This window comes from Humulus lupulus, chromosome 6 (genome assembly GCF_963169125.1).
Source record: "Humulus lupulus chromosome 6, drHumLupu1.1, whole genome shotgun sequence".
NCBI lineage: Eukaryota > Viridiplantae > Streptophyta > Magnoliopsida > Rosales > Cannabaceae > Humulus > Humulus lupulus.
Genome location: NC_084798.1, coordinates 148,453,079 through 148,471,437, shown reverse-complemented (window position 1 = coordinate 148,471,437; position 18,359 = coordinate 148,453,079). Strand labels below are relative to the sequence as shown.

The 18,359-nt window shown below is 36.8% G+C and overlaps 1 protein-coding gene across 6 annotated transcripts; it reads right to left on the bottom strand.

Moving 5' to 3' along the window:
- Positions 1-11,503: 11,503 nt before the first annotated feature.
- LOC133782595 (diacylglycerol kinase 1-like) lies at positions 11,504-17,009 on the bottom strand. Of its 6 annotated transcripts, none has more exons than XM_062221927.1 (13): positions 16,863-17,009; positions 16,048-16,263; positions 15,786-15,908; positions 15,549-15,677; positions 15,174-15,259; positions 14,303-14,426; positions 13,930-13,978; positions 13,552-13,634; positions 13,304-13,371; positions 13,138-13,212; positions 12,513-12,600; positions 12,280-12,396; positions 11,504-12,156 (listed from the first exon to the last, which is right to left on the bottom strand). In XM_062221927.1, exons 1-13 carry the CDS (start codon positions 16,878-16,880, stop codon positions 11,830-11,832), a joined length of 1,503 nt encoding a protein of 500 aa, XP_062077911.1. In that variant the 5' UTR covers positions 16,881-17,009; the 3' UTR covers positions 11,504-11,829. The 6 variants fall into 6 exon arrangements, with proteins under 6 accessions (XP_062077911.1, XP_062077915.1, XP_062077910.1 ...); XM_062221931.1 differs by having other exon boundaries at positions 16,048-16,255; positions 16,863-16,965; XM_062221926.1 differs by lacking the exon at positions 16,863-17,009 and adding an exon at positions 16,626-16,803 and having other exon boundaries at positions 16,048-16,255.
- Positions 17,010-18,359: the final 1,350 nt, after the last annotated feature.

Here is an 18,359-nt window from a genome sequence, read left to right as displayed (position 1 = left end):
TAAGTTCAGAGGCTGCAAGTTGCTAGGTTATTGTGAGAGTTAAACACTTGAGTTGGGGATCATAAGCTTGATCACTATAAGCTTACCAAACACTTGGGGAAGTAAGGTTTATTCACATTTTGGTTCAAGGTTTAGATTGATCATATAAGTCTTCAAGGTATTTCCAAACTCTAGTTCAATTGGTATAGTTCTTCCATTCTTTTCATCCATTTTCTTCAATATACTCACCCTGTTATAAATGGTTTTTAGGAGTGTTCCAAAGTCCCAACTCTATCCTCATATCCCGGTAATTTTGGTAAGGAAAATAGGATAGGATTTATGTAATATGATTTTATATGTTATCTTATGATTTTATGTTATGTAATATGCTATGTTAAGTATGTTTGTAGACTTGGGCATATGACCTATACAACTAACAAGCCCCAAATAGATTATGTAAGTTTAACATTTGTTTTTACAAGTTTTAATAAAGTTATGATCTTTTCACTTGTAAGTTCTGTTAAGGATTAGGGTCTATGTGTAGTTTTTATTAATGGTCCAAAATCTAGAGTAGTTGGGTCATTACACTCGACTTGTCCATTAGCCAGAGGGTATGCCACTGAAGAGAAACTTTTGATGACGTCGTACTTCTCACAAAAATTTTTGAATAGTTCGCTATTGAATTGAGTTTAGTTATCAAACACGATCTTCTTTGGAAGTCCAAAATGGCATATTATGCTTTTTACCACAAAGTACAATACTCTCTTGTTATAGTTGCCAGTGGTTTGGCTTCAACCCACTTTGTAAAGTAGTCTATTGCGACCACTGCATAGTGAACTCCTCCTTTTCCAAGAGGTAATGAACCAATTAGGTCAATCCCCAGACGATAAACGGCCAGGGTGAGGATATCATAGTCAACTCCATGGGCACAGCTCGTGCTATTGTGGCAAAGAGCTGGTACTTATCGCATTTTTGGATATATGACGTCGAGTCCTTCTTCAGTGTAGACCAAAAGTAACCCTACCTCAACACCTTCAAAGCCAAGCTTTTCCCCCCGACGTGATCTCCACAGAATCCTTCATGGATTTCTTTGAGGACAGCATGTGCTTCCTCGGGAAAAACACACCTTAGAAGAGGCATGGAATGACTTCGTCTGTAAAGCATTCCCTCGACTAGAACATACCTCGGGACCTAGTACAGCAACTTTCGAGCGTCCTGGCAGTTTTCAGGCGATTTTCCGGACGTGAGGTAGTCTACTATTTGTGTCATCCAGGTCGGGCCTTTGCGGATCATATCGATCTCTCTTGACTCTTCCTCTATGCTTGGCTTGTCTAAAAACTCGACTGGGACTACAATCAATATGTTTTCTTCTTTGGTGGTGGCAAGTCAAGCTAAAGCATCTATGTTGGTATTCTGCTCGCGTGGAACTTGCTTGATTGAATAGAATTCAAATTCTGATAGTTCACATTTTTACTTTAGCTAGATAAGCTACCATTTTGATTCCCCAAGCTTGGTATTCTCCTAACATCTGATTAACCGCGAGTTGAGAATCACTGAAACATTGGATTGCTTTTTCTTTTAGCTCTTTTGCGACCCAAACTGTTGGGGTTTTATGCCCTAATTAAAACACAATTTCTTTGTAATCTCATTTTATTATCAATGTTTTGCCATCTAAATCAATCCCCAAAATACCTTTAGAACGCTGGAATGGTCATGAACCTAGTTTACGCCATTAGCATCTAGGGGTGTCCCGCCCACGTCCTTAGGAAAATGGAAGGAAAGCTAGAACCGCGAACTGAAGTTTGCATGTTTGTTAGCTATCCTAAAGGTACTTGGGGTGGACTTTTCTATAGTCATTCAGAAAAGAAAGTGTTTACTTCTACAAATGCTACTATTATGGAAAATGACTATGTCCAAAACTTCAAACCTCGCAGCAAATTAGTTTTAGAGGAGATGGTTAAAGAATTCACTCCAACCAGTGCTCCATCGTCATCAACGCAAGTTGATGATGAAATTCTCACTCTTCATTTCCAACCGACGCAAGTCGATTTAAATGAAGAAACTACCACTATTCCTAAGCAAACAGTCACAGAGCCTCGTCGTAGTGGGAGGGTTTCTAGGAACCCAGTTCGCTATGGTTTGGATGGCGAAACCAATATGGTTTTTGGTGACACTAGTGATGATGATCCGTTATCTTTCAAACAGGCAATGGCTAGCCCTGAAAAGGAACTATGGCTCGAAGCCATGAAACAGGAAATGGAGTCCATGTACTCAAATTCTGTCTAGGATCTTGTGGAAGCACCTAGTGACTTTAGGGCCATTGGGTGCAAGTGGATCTACAAGAAGAAACAAGGTGTTGATGGAAATATCGAGACTTATAAATCTCGATTAGTGGCAAAGGGTTATACCCAAAGAGAAGGCGTGGACTATGAGGAAACTTTTAGTCCGGTAGCCACCCTCAAGTCCATTCGCACCCTCCTATCCATAGCAGCTGCACTCGACTATGAGATCTGGCAAATGGACATCAAGACAGCTTTTCTTAATGGAAAACTTGACGAAATCATTTATATGGATCAGCCAGAAGGATTTAAAGTTGTTGGACAAGAAGGGAAAGTTTGCAAGTTGAATAGGTCCATCTATGGACTTAAGCAAGCTTCTCGTTCCTGGAATTTTAGGTTTGATGAAATAATCAAAACCTATGGCTTTGAACAAAATATTGATGAGCCTTCTGTTTACCAACTAAAGGCAAATCAAATAGTGGTATTCCTAGTTCTTTATGTAGATGATATCTTACTCATTGGAAACAATGTTAAGAAATTATCAGATGTGAAGAATTGGTTGAGCACTCAATTCCAGATGAAGGATTTGGGTGAAGCAAATATGTTCTAGGTATCCATATCATCAGGGATAGAAAGAACAAACTCTTAGCTCTATCTCAAGTAGCTTACATAGATAAAGTGCTTGAACGTTTCTCAACGACAAATTCCAAGAAAGGGTGTCTACCGTCCCGCCATGGAATTCATCTTTTAAAGAAGCAGTCTTCCCAGACTCTTGAAGAGGAAGATACAATGAGAAAATTTCCTTACGCATATGTAGTTGGAAGTCTGATGTATGCTATGTTGTGTACTAGACCAGATATCTGCTATGCAGTGGGAGTAGTGTGCAGGTATCAGTCAAACCCAGGACCGAAACATTGGATAGCAGTTAAGCATATCCTGAAGTATTTAAGGAGGACTAGGGATTATAAGTTAGTCTGCAAGGGTGGTGTTGTGAACCCTGCAGGCTACACCGATTCAGATTTTCAGACAGATGTTGATGATAGAAAGTCTACTTCTAGAATGGTGTTTACTCTTGGGTGTGGAGCTGTGATTTGGAGAAGCGTAAAGCAATCTGCAATCTCAGATTCTACCATGGAGGCTGAGTACATTGTCGCGTCAGAAGCAGCTAAGGAAATAGTCTGGCTAAAGAAGTTTTATTCAGATCTTGGTGTTATTCCAGAAATGGATAAACCGCTTGAGTTGTTTTGTGACAATACAGGAGCGATAGCCAACTCAAAAGAACATTGAAGTCATAAGAGGAGCAAGCATATAGAAATGAAGTATCACATTATTCGAGAATATGTGGCCAGGGGAGTTGTGAAGGTTATGAAGATTGCATCTGAAGACAATCTTACAAATCCGTTTACAAAGACATACCAGACGCTACATTTGATAAGCATATCAAGGAAATGTGATTAGTAGAATTAAGGCATTAGTATCAATTAGTGCAAGTGGGAGGTTGTTGGGGTTTTATGACCTAATTAAAACCCAAATTCTTTGTAATCTCATTTTATTATCAATAAAAGAATAGAAATCATTTTTTGACTTGGTCAATCACTTTGCTCACATGTTTTATTTTCATGATTATTTGTTTAATATAAACTTCTATTAAATCTCAAGCATATAGCTAATCGTATTTATAGTGACGTAATCACAGTGGAATATAAATATGATTATATGTTCAAAATAAGTTAATCCTAAGATTAGTCAGTGCATAGGATTTACACTGACGTGTCAATCTACGATATGATCTACTTACACATTGTGGTGTTATGTAATATCCAGAACATTAGTAAAGTAGATAACATCGGATGTATTTGTTACATCGGACTGGACCGATATTGACTGTAGATTGGATAAGTAAACATACCGTTATTATCTATTATAGTCATATCATATAGTTGACCATAGGTCAATTCAATCTCAATTCTGAGTGGTTAGTATTCTAACTGATTGTATTATTTGAGTTCTTTGACTTGTTTGTTACTAGCTTACCCTACGGACTAGCCCATACTTACATCTTGGGAACTCGGTACTATAATTGAGTGGGAGTGTTAATCATAGATATGAACATTTATAGCTTCTGATGAAGAAGTAAAATGATGGTTTCCTTTAAGTTTGGTTCAAGGTGTTAAATGATAGAGATCTCATTTCAGTAATTCATATTAGTCTACTAAAATATCATTTACAAGGAACTAAGTGTTTTAAGGTAAAATACAATGAGGGGTAAAACAGTATTTTAGTCCCATCTCATTGTAGACCATCTATAGAGGATTGAGTGAAAATTATGGTTGCAACAATGGATAATTAGTAGTGTATCTAAATTTTTTATAGAGCATTCTATGAATTCAAGAGTGCAATTCCGAGTCTATAGTGAAGTCACGAGGAATTAATAAGTTAGTAAATTTATTTGTTAAATTTTTTATAACTTATTGGAACTTGATTTCATAGGCCCATGGTCCTCATTGTACCTTGGATAAAATCATCTAGATAGTCTCAATTAATTGATTTAATTATCAATTAGAATTATCAAAGTTGACCAGGTCAATTCTGGATAGTTTCACAGAGTTATGTAATTTTGAGAAGAAAAGAGAAATTAGGGAGATTTATTAATTAAGATAAATTGGTATCTAAATTAATAAATAAGTTTAAATCAAGGTTCAAATTATAAATAATTAATTAATTAATTAAATAGAAAATAATACAGGCCTTGATTTTAAGTCCAATGGGCTTATAATCAAATGGGAAATTTCACGGGCCTAAAGCCCGTGATAATTTCGACATAGGTCTTCAAATTGGCTATTATTTTATTAATTTTTTAAATAAATTAAATGGCCTAATTGAGTCTATAAAAGGAGTGCTTAGAGAGAGTTGAAAACACAAGTAAAAACATAAGTTCAGAAGTCAGATTATCTGATAGGTTTTAGATTCTCTCTAAACACAAGTCCTTTTCTAAGCCTCTTTGTCATTTTCTCTTCTTCTCTCTGTATCTATCTCATGTGTTGAGAATTTCCCACTCTATTCTAGGTGATTCTAAGGATACTTTGGAAGACTGTGAAGATAATAGAAGATCGGTTCAGTTTCTTGATAATACTCTGCGACAGAAAGGATACAAGGGTTAGAGAAACTGAAGGAAGGACTCATACATTCAGCTGTGTATACTGTAAGTATTCTTATCATTTTTTCTCTTTGAATTCAATTTTAGAAACATGTTCTAGGTTATCTCATATTAATTTGTTTAATATTAGATCTACATGAAAATAAATAAAGATCCTGTATAAGTTTCCCAACAACCGAACTCCAGTCAACAAAGCATTGTGTTCCACCTCATTATTGGTTGCATCAAACCTAAAGTTGAGAGTTGTATGAAAGCGATGGCCTTTGGGTGTGATCAAGATTATCCTAGCTCTGAACCCGTGCTCGTTGGATGATCTGTCAACTAATATTTTCCATAATTCTTGTATCGATTCCCTAATAGGCTCGTCCTGGAATCCAGTGCATTCGGCCACGAAATCACTGAGAGCCTGACCCTTAATTGTTATTCGTGGTTTGTACAGTATCTCAACTGAGTTCGATGGCCTATTTCAACAGACATCCCGATGCTTCAAGCTTTTGCAAGACCTGCCTTAAAGGTTTATCTGTTAAGACGTGTATGGTGGAGGATTGGAAATACGGCCTAAGCTTTCTCAAGGCCAAAATTAGGTAGAATGCAAGCTTCTCAATCAATGGGTATCGAGACTCGACTCCCAAAAGCCTCTTACTTATATAGTACACTGGTTTTTGAGCCCGATTATCCTCTCGAACTAATACAATGCTTACTGCGCTCTCCGTTATTGATAGGAAAGATATAATCATTCCCTGGCAACTAGTTTTGACAAAATGAGAGGTTCAGCTAGATGTCTTTTCAGATCTTGAAATGCTTGTTCGCACTCTTCAGTCCATTCGAACTGTCTATTTCCCCTAAGCAGATTGTAGAAGGGGAGACATTTGTCTGTGAATTTGGATACAAATCGATTTAGTGTCGTAACTTTTCTAGTTAGGCTCTAAACTTCTTTCCACTATCTAGGCGATGGAATTTCTAACAACGACCATATTTACTCTGTATTAGCTTTAATCCCCCTTTGATTGACAATGAAGCCAAAAATCTTCCCTAACGAGTCTCCGAAGGTACGCTTCTGGGGATTGAGCTTCATATCATACTTTCTTAATTCGCCAAAACATTCTTCCAGGTCGGATACATGGTTATTGGTAGTTTTTGGCTTGACAACCATGTCATCAACATACCCTTCCATATTTTTCCCGATCAGGTCAACGAACATCTTCTTTACCAATCTCTGGCAAGTTGCTCCAGCATTCTTCAGCCTGAACGGCATGACTTTGTAACAATACACGTTGTGCTTGGTCATGAAGCTGGTATGCTCTTGGTCTGCAGGGTTCATCGCTATCTTGTTATATCCATAATACGCGTTCATGAAGGACATGAGCTCGTGACCCACTGTTGTATCAAATAACTAATCAATTCTAGGTAAGGGAAAACAGTCATTTGGCAGGCCTTATTGAGGTCGGAGAAGTCAATGCAGGTCCTCCACTTTTTGTTTGGTTTTGGTACCAAGACTGGGTTGTCTATCCAAGTCGGATATCTTGCCTCCCTAATAAATATGCATTTTAAGAGGCGAGCTACCTCTTCCTCCAAGGCTTTTCCTCTTTCCTTGCTTAATTGCCTTCTTTTCTAAGATTTGTAGGTACACTTTTGTCCCAATTAAGTGTGTGCATGATCACACTCGAACTGATTCCTACCATATCAGTGTGTGACCAGGCAAAGACGTCAAGGTTTTTCCTTAAAAACTCGATCAGATCCTTTTTATGTTCGGCACTGAGGTTCTTACCAATCTTGACAACTTTTGAAGATGTTTCTAGAACAATGATTACCTCTTCTAGCTCCTCTAAAGTCTAGAGCTCAAATCGATCTTCTCCTATTCTTGGATCTATTTCTTCTGGCTAGGCGACCTCATTTACTGCCACTTGAGGTTATTCTGCCTCTTCAACAACTATCATTGCCTGATGCTCCTCATTTTCTTCAATTAAAACCATGGCTTGCTTCCAGGGTTGTGATTTTCCCTTCATGGAAATGTTATAGCATTCCCTGGAAACGAGCAGGTCCCCCCTTACAGTGCATGTCCCCAAGGGCGAGGGGATCTTTATGGCCAAGTGGAAAATAGAAGTTATGGCTTCAAACGTCATTAACGCCAGTCTTCCCAAATTTTTGTTATAGGCAGCCGAACAATCTATTACTATAAATTAAAGCATCTTAGCAACATCTCGTACTGCATCTCCCATAGTTACAATGAGCTGGATTGTCCCAATAGTTGTCGTTCCTTCTCATGAGAATCCATAAAGAGTTGTGGAGGTCGCCTTCAGATCGGCTACAGACAGCCCCATATTTTCTAGAGTGGACATGAATAACATGTTTACTGAGCTCCCATTATCGATCAAGATTCTTCTAATCCTCCGATTGGCAAGCTGAATGGTTATTACAAGAGGATCATTATGAGGGAATTGGACGTGGCTAGTGTCCTCTTCCATGAAAATGACAGGTTGGTTATCCATTCGATGTTGCTTTGATAGCTGTTGTTCCGAGGTGAATACCGCTTCGCTCCCTCGTGAGTTTTCAGCTCCTGGATGTATCTTTTCTGAGCCCCATTTCTTGTGCCCGCCAAATGGGGTCCGCCTGCAATGGTGGCTATATTTCATCCTTCAACAGGAGGAGGGATGATTTGATTTTTTAGAGCTGGGAGAGCTGGTGGCGTATTATTTTCATGTCCATGGGGTAGTTATGGGCTTTGCACGGCCTGCGGGTTAAGAGCTACCCAGTTTTGAGCGTACTATGCCAACGGTCTAGCTTGGATGAGTGTCTCGATCTCATCCCTTAATTGATGAAAATCGTCAATGTTGTGGCTGATGTCATTGTGATAACGACAAAACTTGGTCGGATCCCTCTTTACTTGATGATTTCTTAGGGGCTCTGGTTTCTTCCAAGGAAGGCAGGAAGAATTGGCCAAATAAATGTGTTCATGCGTGTCTGTCGGGTCAGTATACGCAGTGAATATAGAGGTGTGCTTCTCTCTAGGATTATTCTTTTTGGACCATTTCTGATCGCCTTCACAGTTTCCCTTTCTCTTATTATTCCCTGCCTAGTCATTATAGGCAGTGAGCTGAGCCATAGCTATAGTGTTCGCCACCACTCCAACGAGCTGAGTGGGAATTTGGTTAGTTTCGGGCATTGCAAACTCTACTTCCTCGAGGTTTATCCATTATTGAGCTCGGGCCAAGAACTCATTTGTATTTTTTATTCCCTTCCTTTGGAGCTCTTTCCACAATTCCCCTCCCAACCGCATGGCCATGAGCTTGGCACTATCATTGGCATCCCTAGCTTGAGTTGCTATGTTTGCGAATCGATTGATGTACGCCTTAGGGGATTCACCCAGACGCTATTTTATATTGGCCAAGGAGTTGGCCTCTAATAAAACTTCTTTTGCAGCTCGAAACTGTTTTTTGAATTCAGCCGATAACTGTTTCCAGAAAGTGATAAAGTGCCTTTTAAACTTGTTGAACCAAAATTTGGCTGGTCCTGTCAACGTGGCTGGGAACAGGACACTGCGCAGGTCAATGTCAACATTGTGGGCTGTCATCAAAGTTTTTAAGGTCCTGATATGGTTCGACAGATCAGTAGTTACATCATAAGTGGTAAAGTTCAGCATTTTGAACCCAACAAGATATGGAGCTACTACAATGTGAGGAGCAAAAGGTTTGAGCTCCTCGTTAGAATCACAGTCGTCCATGTTTTTTTCGGATAGGAGTTGTTTCATCTGTTCTTCTATTAGAGCCAATCGTTCAAGGGTTGGATCCTTTACTTCCAGGTTATTTGGGAGTTGATTATTATCTCCCATCATGTTTTGTGTGTTATTCAGGTTATGGCCCCTTCAAGCTTGAGCACGATTAATCAGGATGTTCCCATTGTCACGCACTATGGAAGGATCTCCCATTGTCTGAGTATGACTCAACTTGTTGTTGCAGGCTGGCTGTCCTCTCTAAGCGTTTAAGTGATCACGCAGATCAGTTTGAGGATTAGAACGCAAACTTTGAGTCGAGCTCAATTGATTTCTTAGGTCACTTTCTTGTCTTTGGGAGTGTGTATTGCGAATACTCCCTGACCTTCCCTCACGATGGCTTTCCGTCCAATAGCTTCCTTCCATGAAGCTTACCATTCGCGGATGAGGTCGTGGGGCCTAATTGTTCATGTGAACTCGAACTCTAGTGTCTCGAGATCACGAAACATGCATGTCTTCTCTGGGTACAGAATTTCTTCGATTCTTCCTGCAAGCTCGAAAAGTCCTTTGTGGTCGCGGGGGTGTTGGATGACGTATAGGTGATGGAAGGTGCCTTATTGGTGAGGCAATTCACCTTCCATCACGGCAGACCAAGCTAGCTCGCCCATTATCCATTCTGATGTCTCGAGTTGGTGGTAAAATTTCCACATTTTGTTGTACCTGACTAGTTGTTCGGGTTGGTGTTGGAGGATTTACAGTGACTTTCGCTCTCCTCGATGTGGTCCTTGCTTGTCCCACCTGACTGGGCTAGTTTCCAGCGACGTGGGTTGTCTATTTTGGCCTACGATTGTGGACAATCTAACAGTTTCGGGAAGTCTATTCAGATGGCACGAAGCTCGGGGTTGCTGATTGAACAAAACAGCTCACAGCAGGGCGGTTACGCCTGTGGGATCTAGATCAGTGGGACCCACTTGCTCTCCTTCCGACATTATCATCAGTTGCAGGAGGGGGTAACTATGCCATGATTTCTTCAATTCACCTATTAGCCTGAGCAAGGTGGCTTCTCAACTGACAATTCTCCATCTCTATGGTAGTGAGATATCTTGTGTTAGGATTGTGGGGGCGCGAAGCTGAGCTTCCAATATCGCCACGGTTGTCGTCCTGGTTTTGGGTTTGTTTCCCAGGACGATGAGGTACAAAGGTGCCCTCTCCAGCAGGGTCAACCGTACGGAATTTTCCTTGATCTCCAGGTCTCTCAGACTCATTGTCGTGCTTTGACCACCATAATGATATTGGGATCAAAGTTTTCTGAAAAAATTTCAGTAAGCTTAATCTAGCTCTCAATGAAAGCACCAGTCTATTGACGCGATTTTTCGCCAACAATAGATTAAGAAATCTGAAAAAAGATTATTAGGCTTTTGCAAATCGTAAAATGAGAACATACAAAATTTTACGTGGTTCAGTAGTTACAATCCACCTACTCCACGAGTCTATATTATTCTGTTTGTGAACCTTGGAGAAATTGTTTAAGATAATTTATGCAAAGTTTTTGCATACAAAATTCGATCCCTTTTAGTGTCAATTCCCTCTCTATTTATAGGAGGTTGATGGACAATTTTGGGTAACTATACAATATTTGATCATTTACAAGAATAGGTAACTTTCCAAATTCATAATTCCTTAAATATGTTAATTCCCTTGATATCAGGCATTTATTAGATAACGATTACAAGTATTAATTGCGTATAGAGAATCTCCGAGTCTATGGGAGTTCTTCCTTATGCGCGTCACAATACTGCCACGAGTTGAATGTGATCCTTGGACTAGAGGTTATACATGAAGGGCAATCTGACTCTAATGATGCTCGAAGCCTGACTAAGGCGATCTAAAAGTCGTGTCACAGGCCTTTGGGACAAACTACAGAATCTCACACTATCTAGAATTAGTGACGCAACCTCAAGTTGTTTGAATAGACGAATTGATGAAATGTCTTCAGAGTACAATATCCCTTCATTTATTGCTTGCCAGCTGTCCTCAAACAAGACGTATTTTTAGGGTACAACAGTTATAATACCAAAATTTTATTAAAAATAATATTATATAATAATAATAATAATATTTAATAACATTTTAATTTATATTAATATAATTATTAAATATGTATTATATATTATTTTAATAATGATATTTTATAATATTTGAATTTATTAATAAATATTTATTTTTAATTGGTTTTAAAAGGGTATTCCATATTTGTAATAATCCGTTAAAGTTAACAAAAAAAAATTGTTAAAATAAGAAAATACAGGTAAAAGAATAGATATACATATTCATAAACGAATAAACAAAATATAGATATTAGACCAAAAAAAAGTCATCTGATATTCAAACAGGCGATATTTTATAAATGAACCAATAAATATGATGCATCCATCAGATGCACGCAGATATATTTACACGACACCTGTGTTCATAATACAATATAGAAGAAAAACTAAAACTACTCAACAAGCTAAAAAAAATAAAAGGAATCATGAAGTTGTATCACTATTCACTACTATACAATGTGTCCAAACTGATATAATTGGACTACATCTACTATTTGTTCTAGTGAGATTCATTTAAATTCAAAGGCTAATCAGTGGAGAGAAAATGAAGAGTTCTATACAATAAACAGAAGAGCAGGGAATGTGTATAGCACCAGCTTAACTGAGATGAGCAATGTCGACACCTTCCGGCAATTTAAATGTGTCAGCTGCACCGAATTTCCTTCGCTCTTCCGAACCTTCAGTTTCTTCTTCATTGCTATCATCTTCATCATCCGTACCATCGGATAGCGTCGAGGATGGATCATGGACACTTTTGGATCGACATGACACTGCTGCAAGCATACTCACTTGGCCAAAGTGAGAGATTTCTACAACAACTTTATCATCATCGACCGGAAGAGGCTGTTTCCATGGCTCGCCATCTATTCTCATGAATGTGTGGTTGGCTGCAGCCTTATGAAACTCGAAACGGACTCCTCTTGCCTATATTGCAATATCAAAATTAGTATTTAGAATGAAAATGGTTATAGGATGAGAGAGCTCATCATCAATGACAATGATGCATAATGAGACAATGTTGTAATGTGTAATAGTATTGTATTGTACCTGTGCAAGACGAGTGCCATGTCCATTAGGAGCTAGCAAAACCAGGCCATGCCAAGCATTTCTAAAGCCAACAATCTCAAGAAGGCCGTCGTCTACGTATGGAGGAGTCAAGTCCCTCTACCAGAAATTAATTGTTCAGCAGTTAGTATGTGTGGGTTGAACAAATTACAGTTCAGATTAAAGTTTGAAAACAATCAATGAAAACTGAAAGACAAGGAGAAGTGAGAACTAACATCATGCAGTTTGTTTCCATTTGGTTTTCCCCAGGGATTGAGTCCACCAGAAAAACTGGGCAAGTTGAGGCAAACAATAGACCTGATGCTGTAGATCAAAGTCAAAAGCATTGTTAATTGAATGAAAAAAATAATGTTGAATGTGTCCATGCTGAGGAAGTAAATGTGATTTAGACTATAGATCTTTGTGCAACGAAGCATGCAATTTTAAAATTTATCACATGGGTCATAATTATAAAGCAAGCTTAATCTAGGGGCTATTTGGTAAGGTTATAAAACTAATTGTAAGCAGTGGCAGAGCCTATCAAAGTGCAGATCTAAATTGACCAAGGGCATTGATTACTGTTTCAACCTATTAATTTAGTCTCTTTTTTTATTACATCATAAAGGTAATACATATATATATATTACTAAGGGAGTGGGGGAAGGATTAAACCTATGACCTCCTCCAAGAGAGGAGAGGTGTGGAACCAACTAGGCTAAGCCTAGAAACACAGCCTATTAATTTAGTCAAGCATAACAGAAAAACAAGATATTTATGTGTGTGTGTGTGTGTGTGTGTGTGTGTGTGTGTGTGTGCATTTTCACAAGCATTTGTTCATGGAGGTAAAAGATTCAGCCTCACCTGCGAGGTATGTTGAGTTCTTCCCATTGACCTGGTTTTTTCATGATCATCACCTTTGTGAGCTGTGCTATGTTCCTGTAATGAGACAAAGACGCTGTTACAATACAGACCACAAAGCACAAAGAAATTCAATTTTAAGAACTGTGACCAAGTCTAAAGATGTAACCTTGAAGCGGGATGAAATAAAGAAGCACAAAACCATCCTTGGGTGCAACCAAGCTTCAAGTAAGCGCTCTGATCAAGTGCACAAAAATACAACAAAAATAAATATCAGTAGCACGTTCTTGCAATTTATTTGCAGGAATTCCAATAGATAATCAACTAATCTGGATGATCTAACATGTAAAAATTTGAGAGATTGATGTCACATTCTTATAACAATCCTTGTCACAGAATTTACATGAAATGCTATACCTGATTAGTTAATTGATTTTTAAACTTTTCTGGATGCAACTTTCTTTCGGAGTGAAAAGCATAAGATACTTGAGCATCCATTCCTGTATAGAACAACATGTACTTGTTAGGGAACTGGGCAACAAAACCAGAACTGACGCTTCATCTGTATTGTTAATTTATTGTAGGAACTGGGGATTGTGGATTAAGAAATAAACATATCATTTCTGTAATTTCAACTTCTAGAACTTCTATATGTACAAAGCAAAAGAAAATGCTTCTAAATAAAGTAGGGATTATCTGTTCAATACTGCTGCTCAATTGTATGACTAAGATTAATTTCTCAATAAACTGTCCTATGCATCACATAAGTACTTAAAGATATTAATGCATTCTTACCCATGCTAAAATAGTTCCAGAATCCACCACGGTAAGTGTGATAGCCGTCCTGAGAACAGAAAACAAACAACTGGTAATAAGCATGCAATTTTACATTAAGCAACACAGAAAAGAGTCAAGGTAAGAAAATTTGTATGACTTCCATCTTCTTTTCTTTTGTGGAAGCATGTAAAATTCAATAATTAAATAAATAAAAAATTGAAATGCTAAAGCCAACCATCTTTCCTCTAGCTAGCAAGATATGAGAAGGACGAGTCAAGAGTTGATGGAATAAATATACAGAAATTACAGTACAAAGCCTGATAGATCATGTTATTTTATAGACTAAAGACAACGAAACAGCAACGTAAAAAAATAAGTCAATAGCACGTACCATATTCATTTCATCTGTTTGGGAGACACGATGGAAAGCATGCAAAGAGTGGGGTAGTTCAAGAGGTGCTATAGGATCACAACTGCCTTCCTTTGGAGCCTTCATTCTCATGATAATATGCCAGCTAAAATAGGAAAGAGATGAAAGTAAATAAACAAGAGAGAACTCAACCCAAAATACTATAATAAGATATAGTCATTTACCATAGCTTCCTATTTATAACTAAGAAGGCAACAGAAAGTACATAATATCACACCGCAACTTACAGCTTCCTCAAATACAAAACAATTTGCTAACCCACTAAGATATATTTATATCCAAATCCATATATACAAAAATAGAGGATCTAGTCATTGACCACACAGCTAGCTTACTATTTACAGTTAAAAAAGGCCAAATGAATGCTACATAATTCCAATCCCCTCCTAATAGCTTCTTCAAATATAGAGCAATTCCAGCCCATAATACTTTCAAAATACTTTTCCTTGATGTTAGTTTTAAGGTCCTCACACAGTCTTTCAATTCCTTAGGTTCACATCATATTCAGCAATTCAGGTATCTACCAATATAATGGAAAAGGCCAATGAAAATAAAGATGCAAAATTGTGAGAAAGGCCATTGAAGTATTAGAAGGTCTAATACAGTGCATACAGATCCTTTCTCAGTGATAATATTTCACTACAACTCTCTACGCTGTCCAATTTGTCACAATATTGTATTCACACTGCTGATGCAATGTGCATAGCATACTGATTACACCATTTAGCTCAATTTTAAATGACTCATAAATGATTAGTGATGCAAAACGCTGTTACATGTTGAAGAGTGTTTGGGCAAGAATAATGTTAGGTTAAAAAGACGAATATGTTACCTGTCAATTTTCATTTCCTTTGATGTTTTAACTTTTTGCAAGAAAGATTCCACAGATTCTTGGCTTGTTCCAGGATTTTTTTTTCCCTGTATAAAATTTGACAAATAAATAGCATGATAAAATAATACAGCATTGAGTCAATGAGATTAAGCAGTTTTCAATATTGACAGCTGCGAGATAGAATATAATTGCTGAGAAAACAAGGCAATTTTTATTGATAAATACTGCTTGCTCAAACGAATAGAGCAGCATAGCAAAACTATGTAAGGAATTAATCCATATAATTATTGTTGTTCAATGAAAATAAACGTGTTGACTGTTTGAGGCAAAAGAGGTTATCAACGAATGGAAATATCCCTAATATCAGAAACTTACCCAACCAAACGAAAATGGAAGGTTGTTTCCTGTTCCTAGTGGCACAGTAGCAATTGGAGGTGGATGAGGAAGTTTAAGATCAGAAACTACTCCAAGGAGCCAGCTGGCTGTACCATCTCCACCTGCAACCTGTTGAACAAAATTTTATGTAAGAAAAGAAAGAAATCAAGATTATAATTCCACAATGTTTCATCTGTAATCAGTGTGTGTCTGAGCCAACCTAACACGTAAACTCACAATTATTCTTAATCTCTTCTCAATTTCAGCAGCAAAAACATCTCCACTGCCCTTGAGTTTATCCAAAGTAACATATAGCTGGTGTAACACTATATCAGGTGCCTTTTCTCCCAAGTCAAAAACCTGAAAGATGGCCAAAAATTATAATTTAAGATGCAATTATTTAGAAACGAATCATGCAAATCCAAAGACAACTTTTCCAGATTCTAAAACATGAATAGTACATAGAATCAGAATCAAAATTACCAAAAAAAAATAGTACCTGATTTTTGTTAAGAAGTTTTTGATATGTAATAAGGAGTTCCCCTCCTAGCTGACCACCACTTTTGGTATTTATGAACACTATGACTGGGCAACAAGGAACAGGTCTAAAATCTACAACGTTCGATCCCGGTACAAGAATGTAATCGGGAATATAGAAGTCCTTAAGAACATTATCAGAACGCAAATGAGTCATGACCACCTCCCAACTGCAGCACTTGAAAATAGAAATAGTAAAAAACAGTTAGAAAATCTATTCTCTCAAATGGGTTTTTATGCAAACCAAATTTAAAAACATCTCTCTCTAATAGTGATTCAACAAAGTATTCCTAACGGATAAAATCAAAAAACGCTAAATACTTGGCTTTTTCTTATGAAAAGGGTGTCACATGAAAAAGTAAGTACCTCATCCCAACCCAATAAAGAAGTTCACAAACACAACACAATGACTTCTTAGCCAATATAGTTTACAAAGCAGTAGAATCAGATACCCTTTTACCAGTATAACTATCCAAAAGCAAGAAGAAAGAAGAGGGTATTTCACTATTTCTTGAACTGTATCATATGTGAGATTACAACCTCTTAGAAAGAAAATTATGAACTGAAGACCGAAGATCTCTTGATACGAAATGAGAACCGAATGAATACTCTCTCAAACGAGTGCCTGGATTGACCGAAATTCCGTTCAAAATCGTCATCTTCCTTTTTTCAGAGGAATGGGATTTTAAAGAGGGACAGCGGTTGCGTACTTTTCGTCAATTTTCTCAGCTATGAAACAGTATTAAAGAGAGAGACGCGTTGAGAAAGATGCTTTACCTGGAAGAGAAACTTCATAGATGCTTCCAAGAGAAAGATTCAAAAGTGAAAGCTACTACTGTTTGGGAGGGAAGCGATTCTTCGTTGGTTTCTCCGACTCACATTCGAACGCGTCTAAGCTAGGAAACTACATTTAAATAACTACAAATATATAGAAATACACATACTTTAAATTCAATAACGCCAAATTATTAAAAAGTTCATAATTTTTTCACTGTTTATATTTATATATATATATATACTAGGTAAATATGATGTTAGTTTTTGGTTATAAACATGTCATTCAACCTTGTATTTATTTTTATTATTTTTAATTATTATATAAATATTTAATAAATAATTAATATAATAAAAATAAATCAAATATGTTTAATATAATGTATCATATAAATATATTAAAAAATTAGGACAAAATATTGTCATTAATTTTTTAAAAAAAATTAGTTTTTTTTTTAATTTATAATAGAATGAATTATAGTTTCATAGTATATATAAATATTTATATCAATAATTTATACATATATCACATCTAAACACAACACTGATATAGATATATATATTTACATGACTACATGACATATATATAAATTACAATAATATTGAAAAAAAATTAATAATAAAATAAAATAATAATAGAAAAAGTCATAATGTAGAGTAGTATACATGCTTCAACTATTTTTAGTTTCTAATGTATCTCGCAGTATCCTTGGTGAATTTGATGAAGAAAAAGAGCTTCAATCACTTGATAAAAAATAAACTATCACACAAATTTATAAGATAAAATAAATTATATGTATGACTTTATTATTTTTAAATAAATATGATTTAATTATTGAAATTATCATAAAATATCTTTAAAATGTCATATTTTAATTAATTAATTAATTAATTTTTGTTTAAGTTTATGTTTGTTCTAGTTTTTGAATTTGTCAGTGATAACAAGAGATTATATATTATATGTTTAATATAATATTAATATTATACATGGATTTTAAATTTTAGTTTGTTGCTAATTTTTTTTTTAAAAGAAGTTTGTTTCTAGTTGATAGTAGATTATATTATGTTATACGTTTAATATAATAAACGGAACCCAATGTTATACGTTTAATATTGGGTTCCGTTATACGTTTAATAGTAGGTCCTTTTCTTTGCTCCAGCAGCTGCTCGCATGAAGCGCTGGATGTAGTCTTTCAGTGGTTCTCCATCCTGCTGGCATATTTCGACCAGCTGGTTTGCCTCAGTCGGGTGCACACGACCCGCGTAGAACTGTCCGTAGAACTCCTTTACGAACATTTCCCAGGAAACTATAATTGCAAGAGGGTATTTAAAAAACCACTCCTGTGCGGCATCAGAAAGTGTTGCAGGGAAGATTCTGCACCGAGCGTCTTCGGACACTTTCTGAATGTCCATTTGTATCTCGAACTTGTTGACGTGAGATACCGGGTCACCATACCCATCAAAGTTTGGAAGCGTAGGCATTTTAAACTTGCCAGGAGT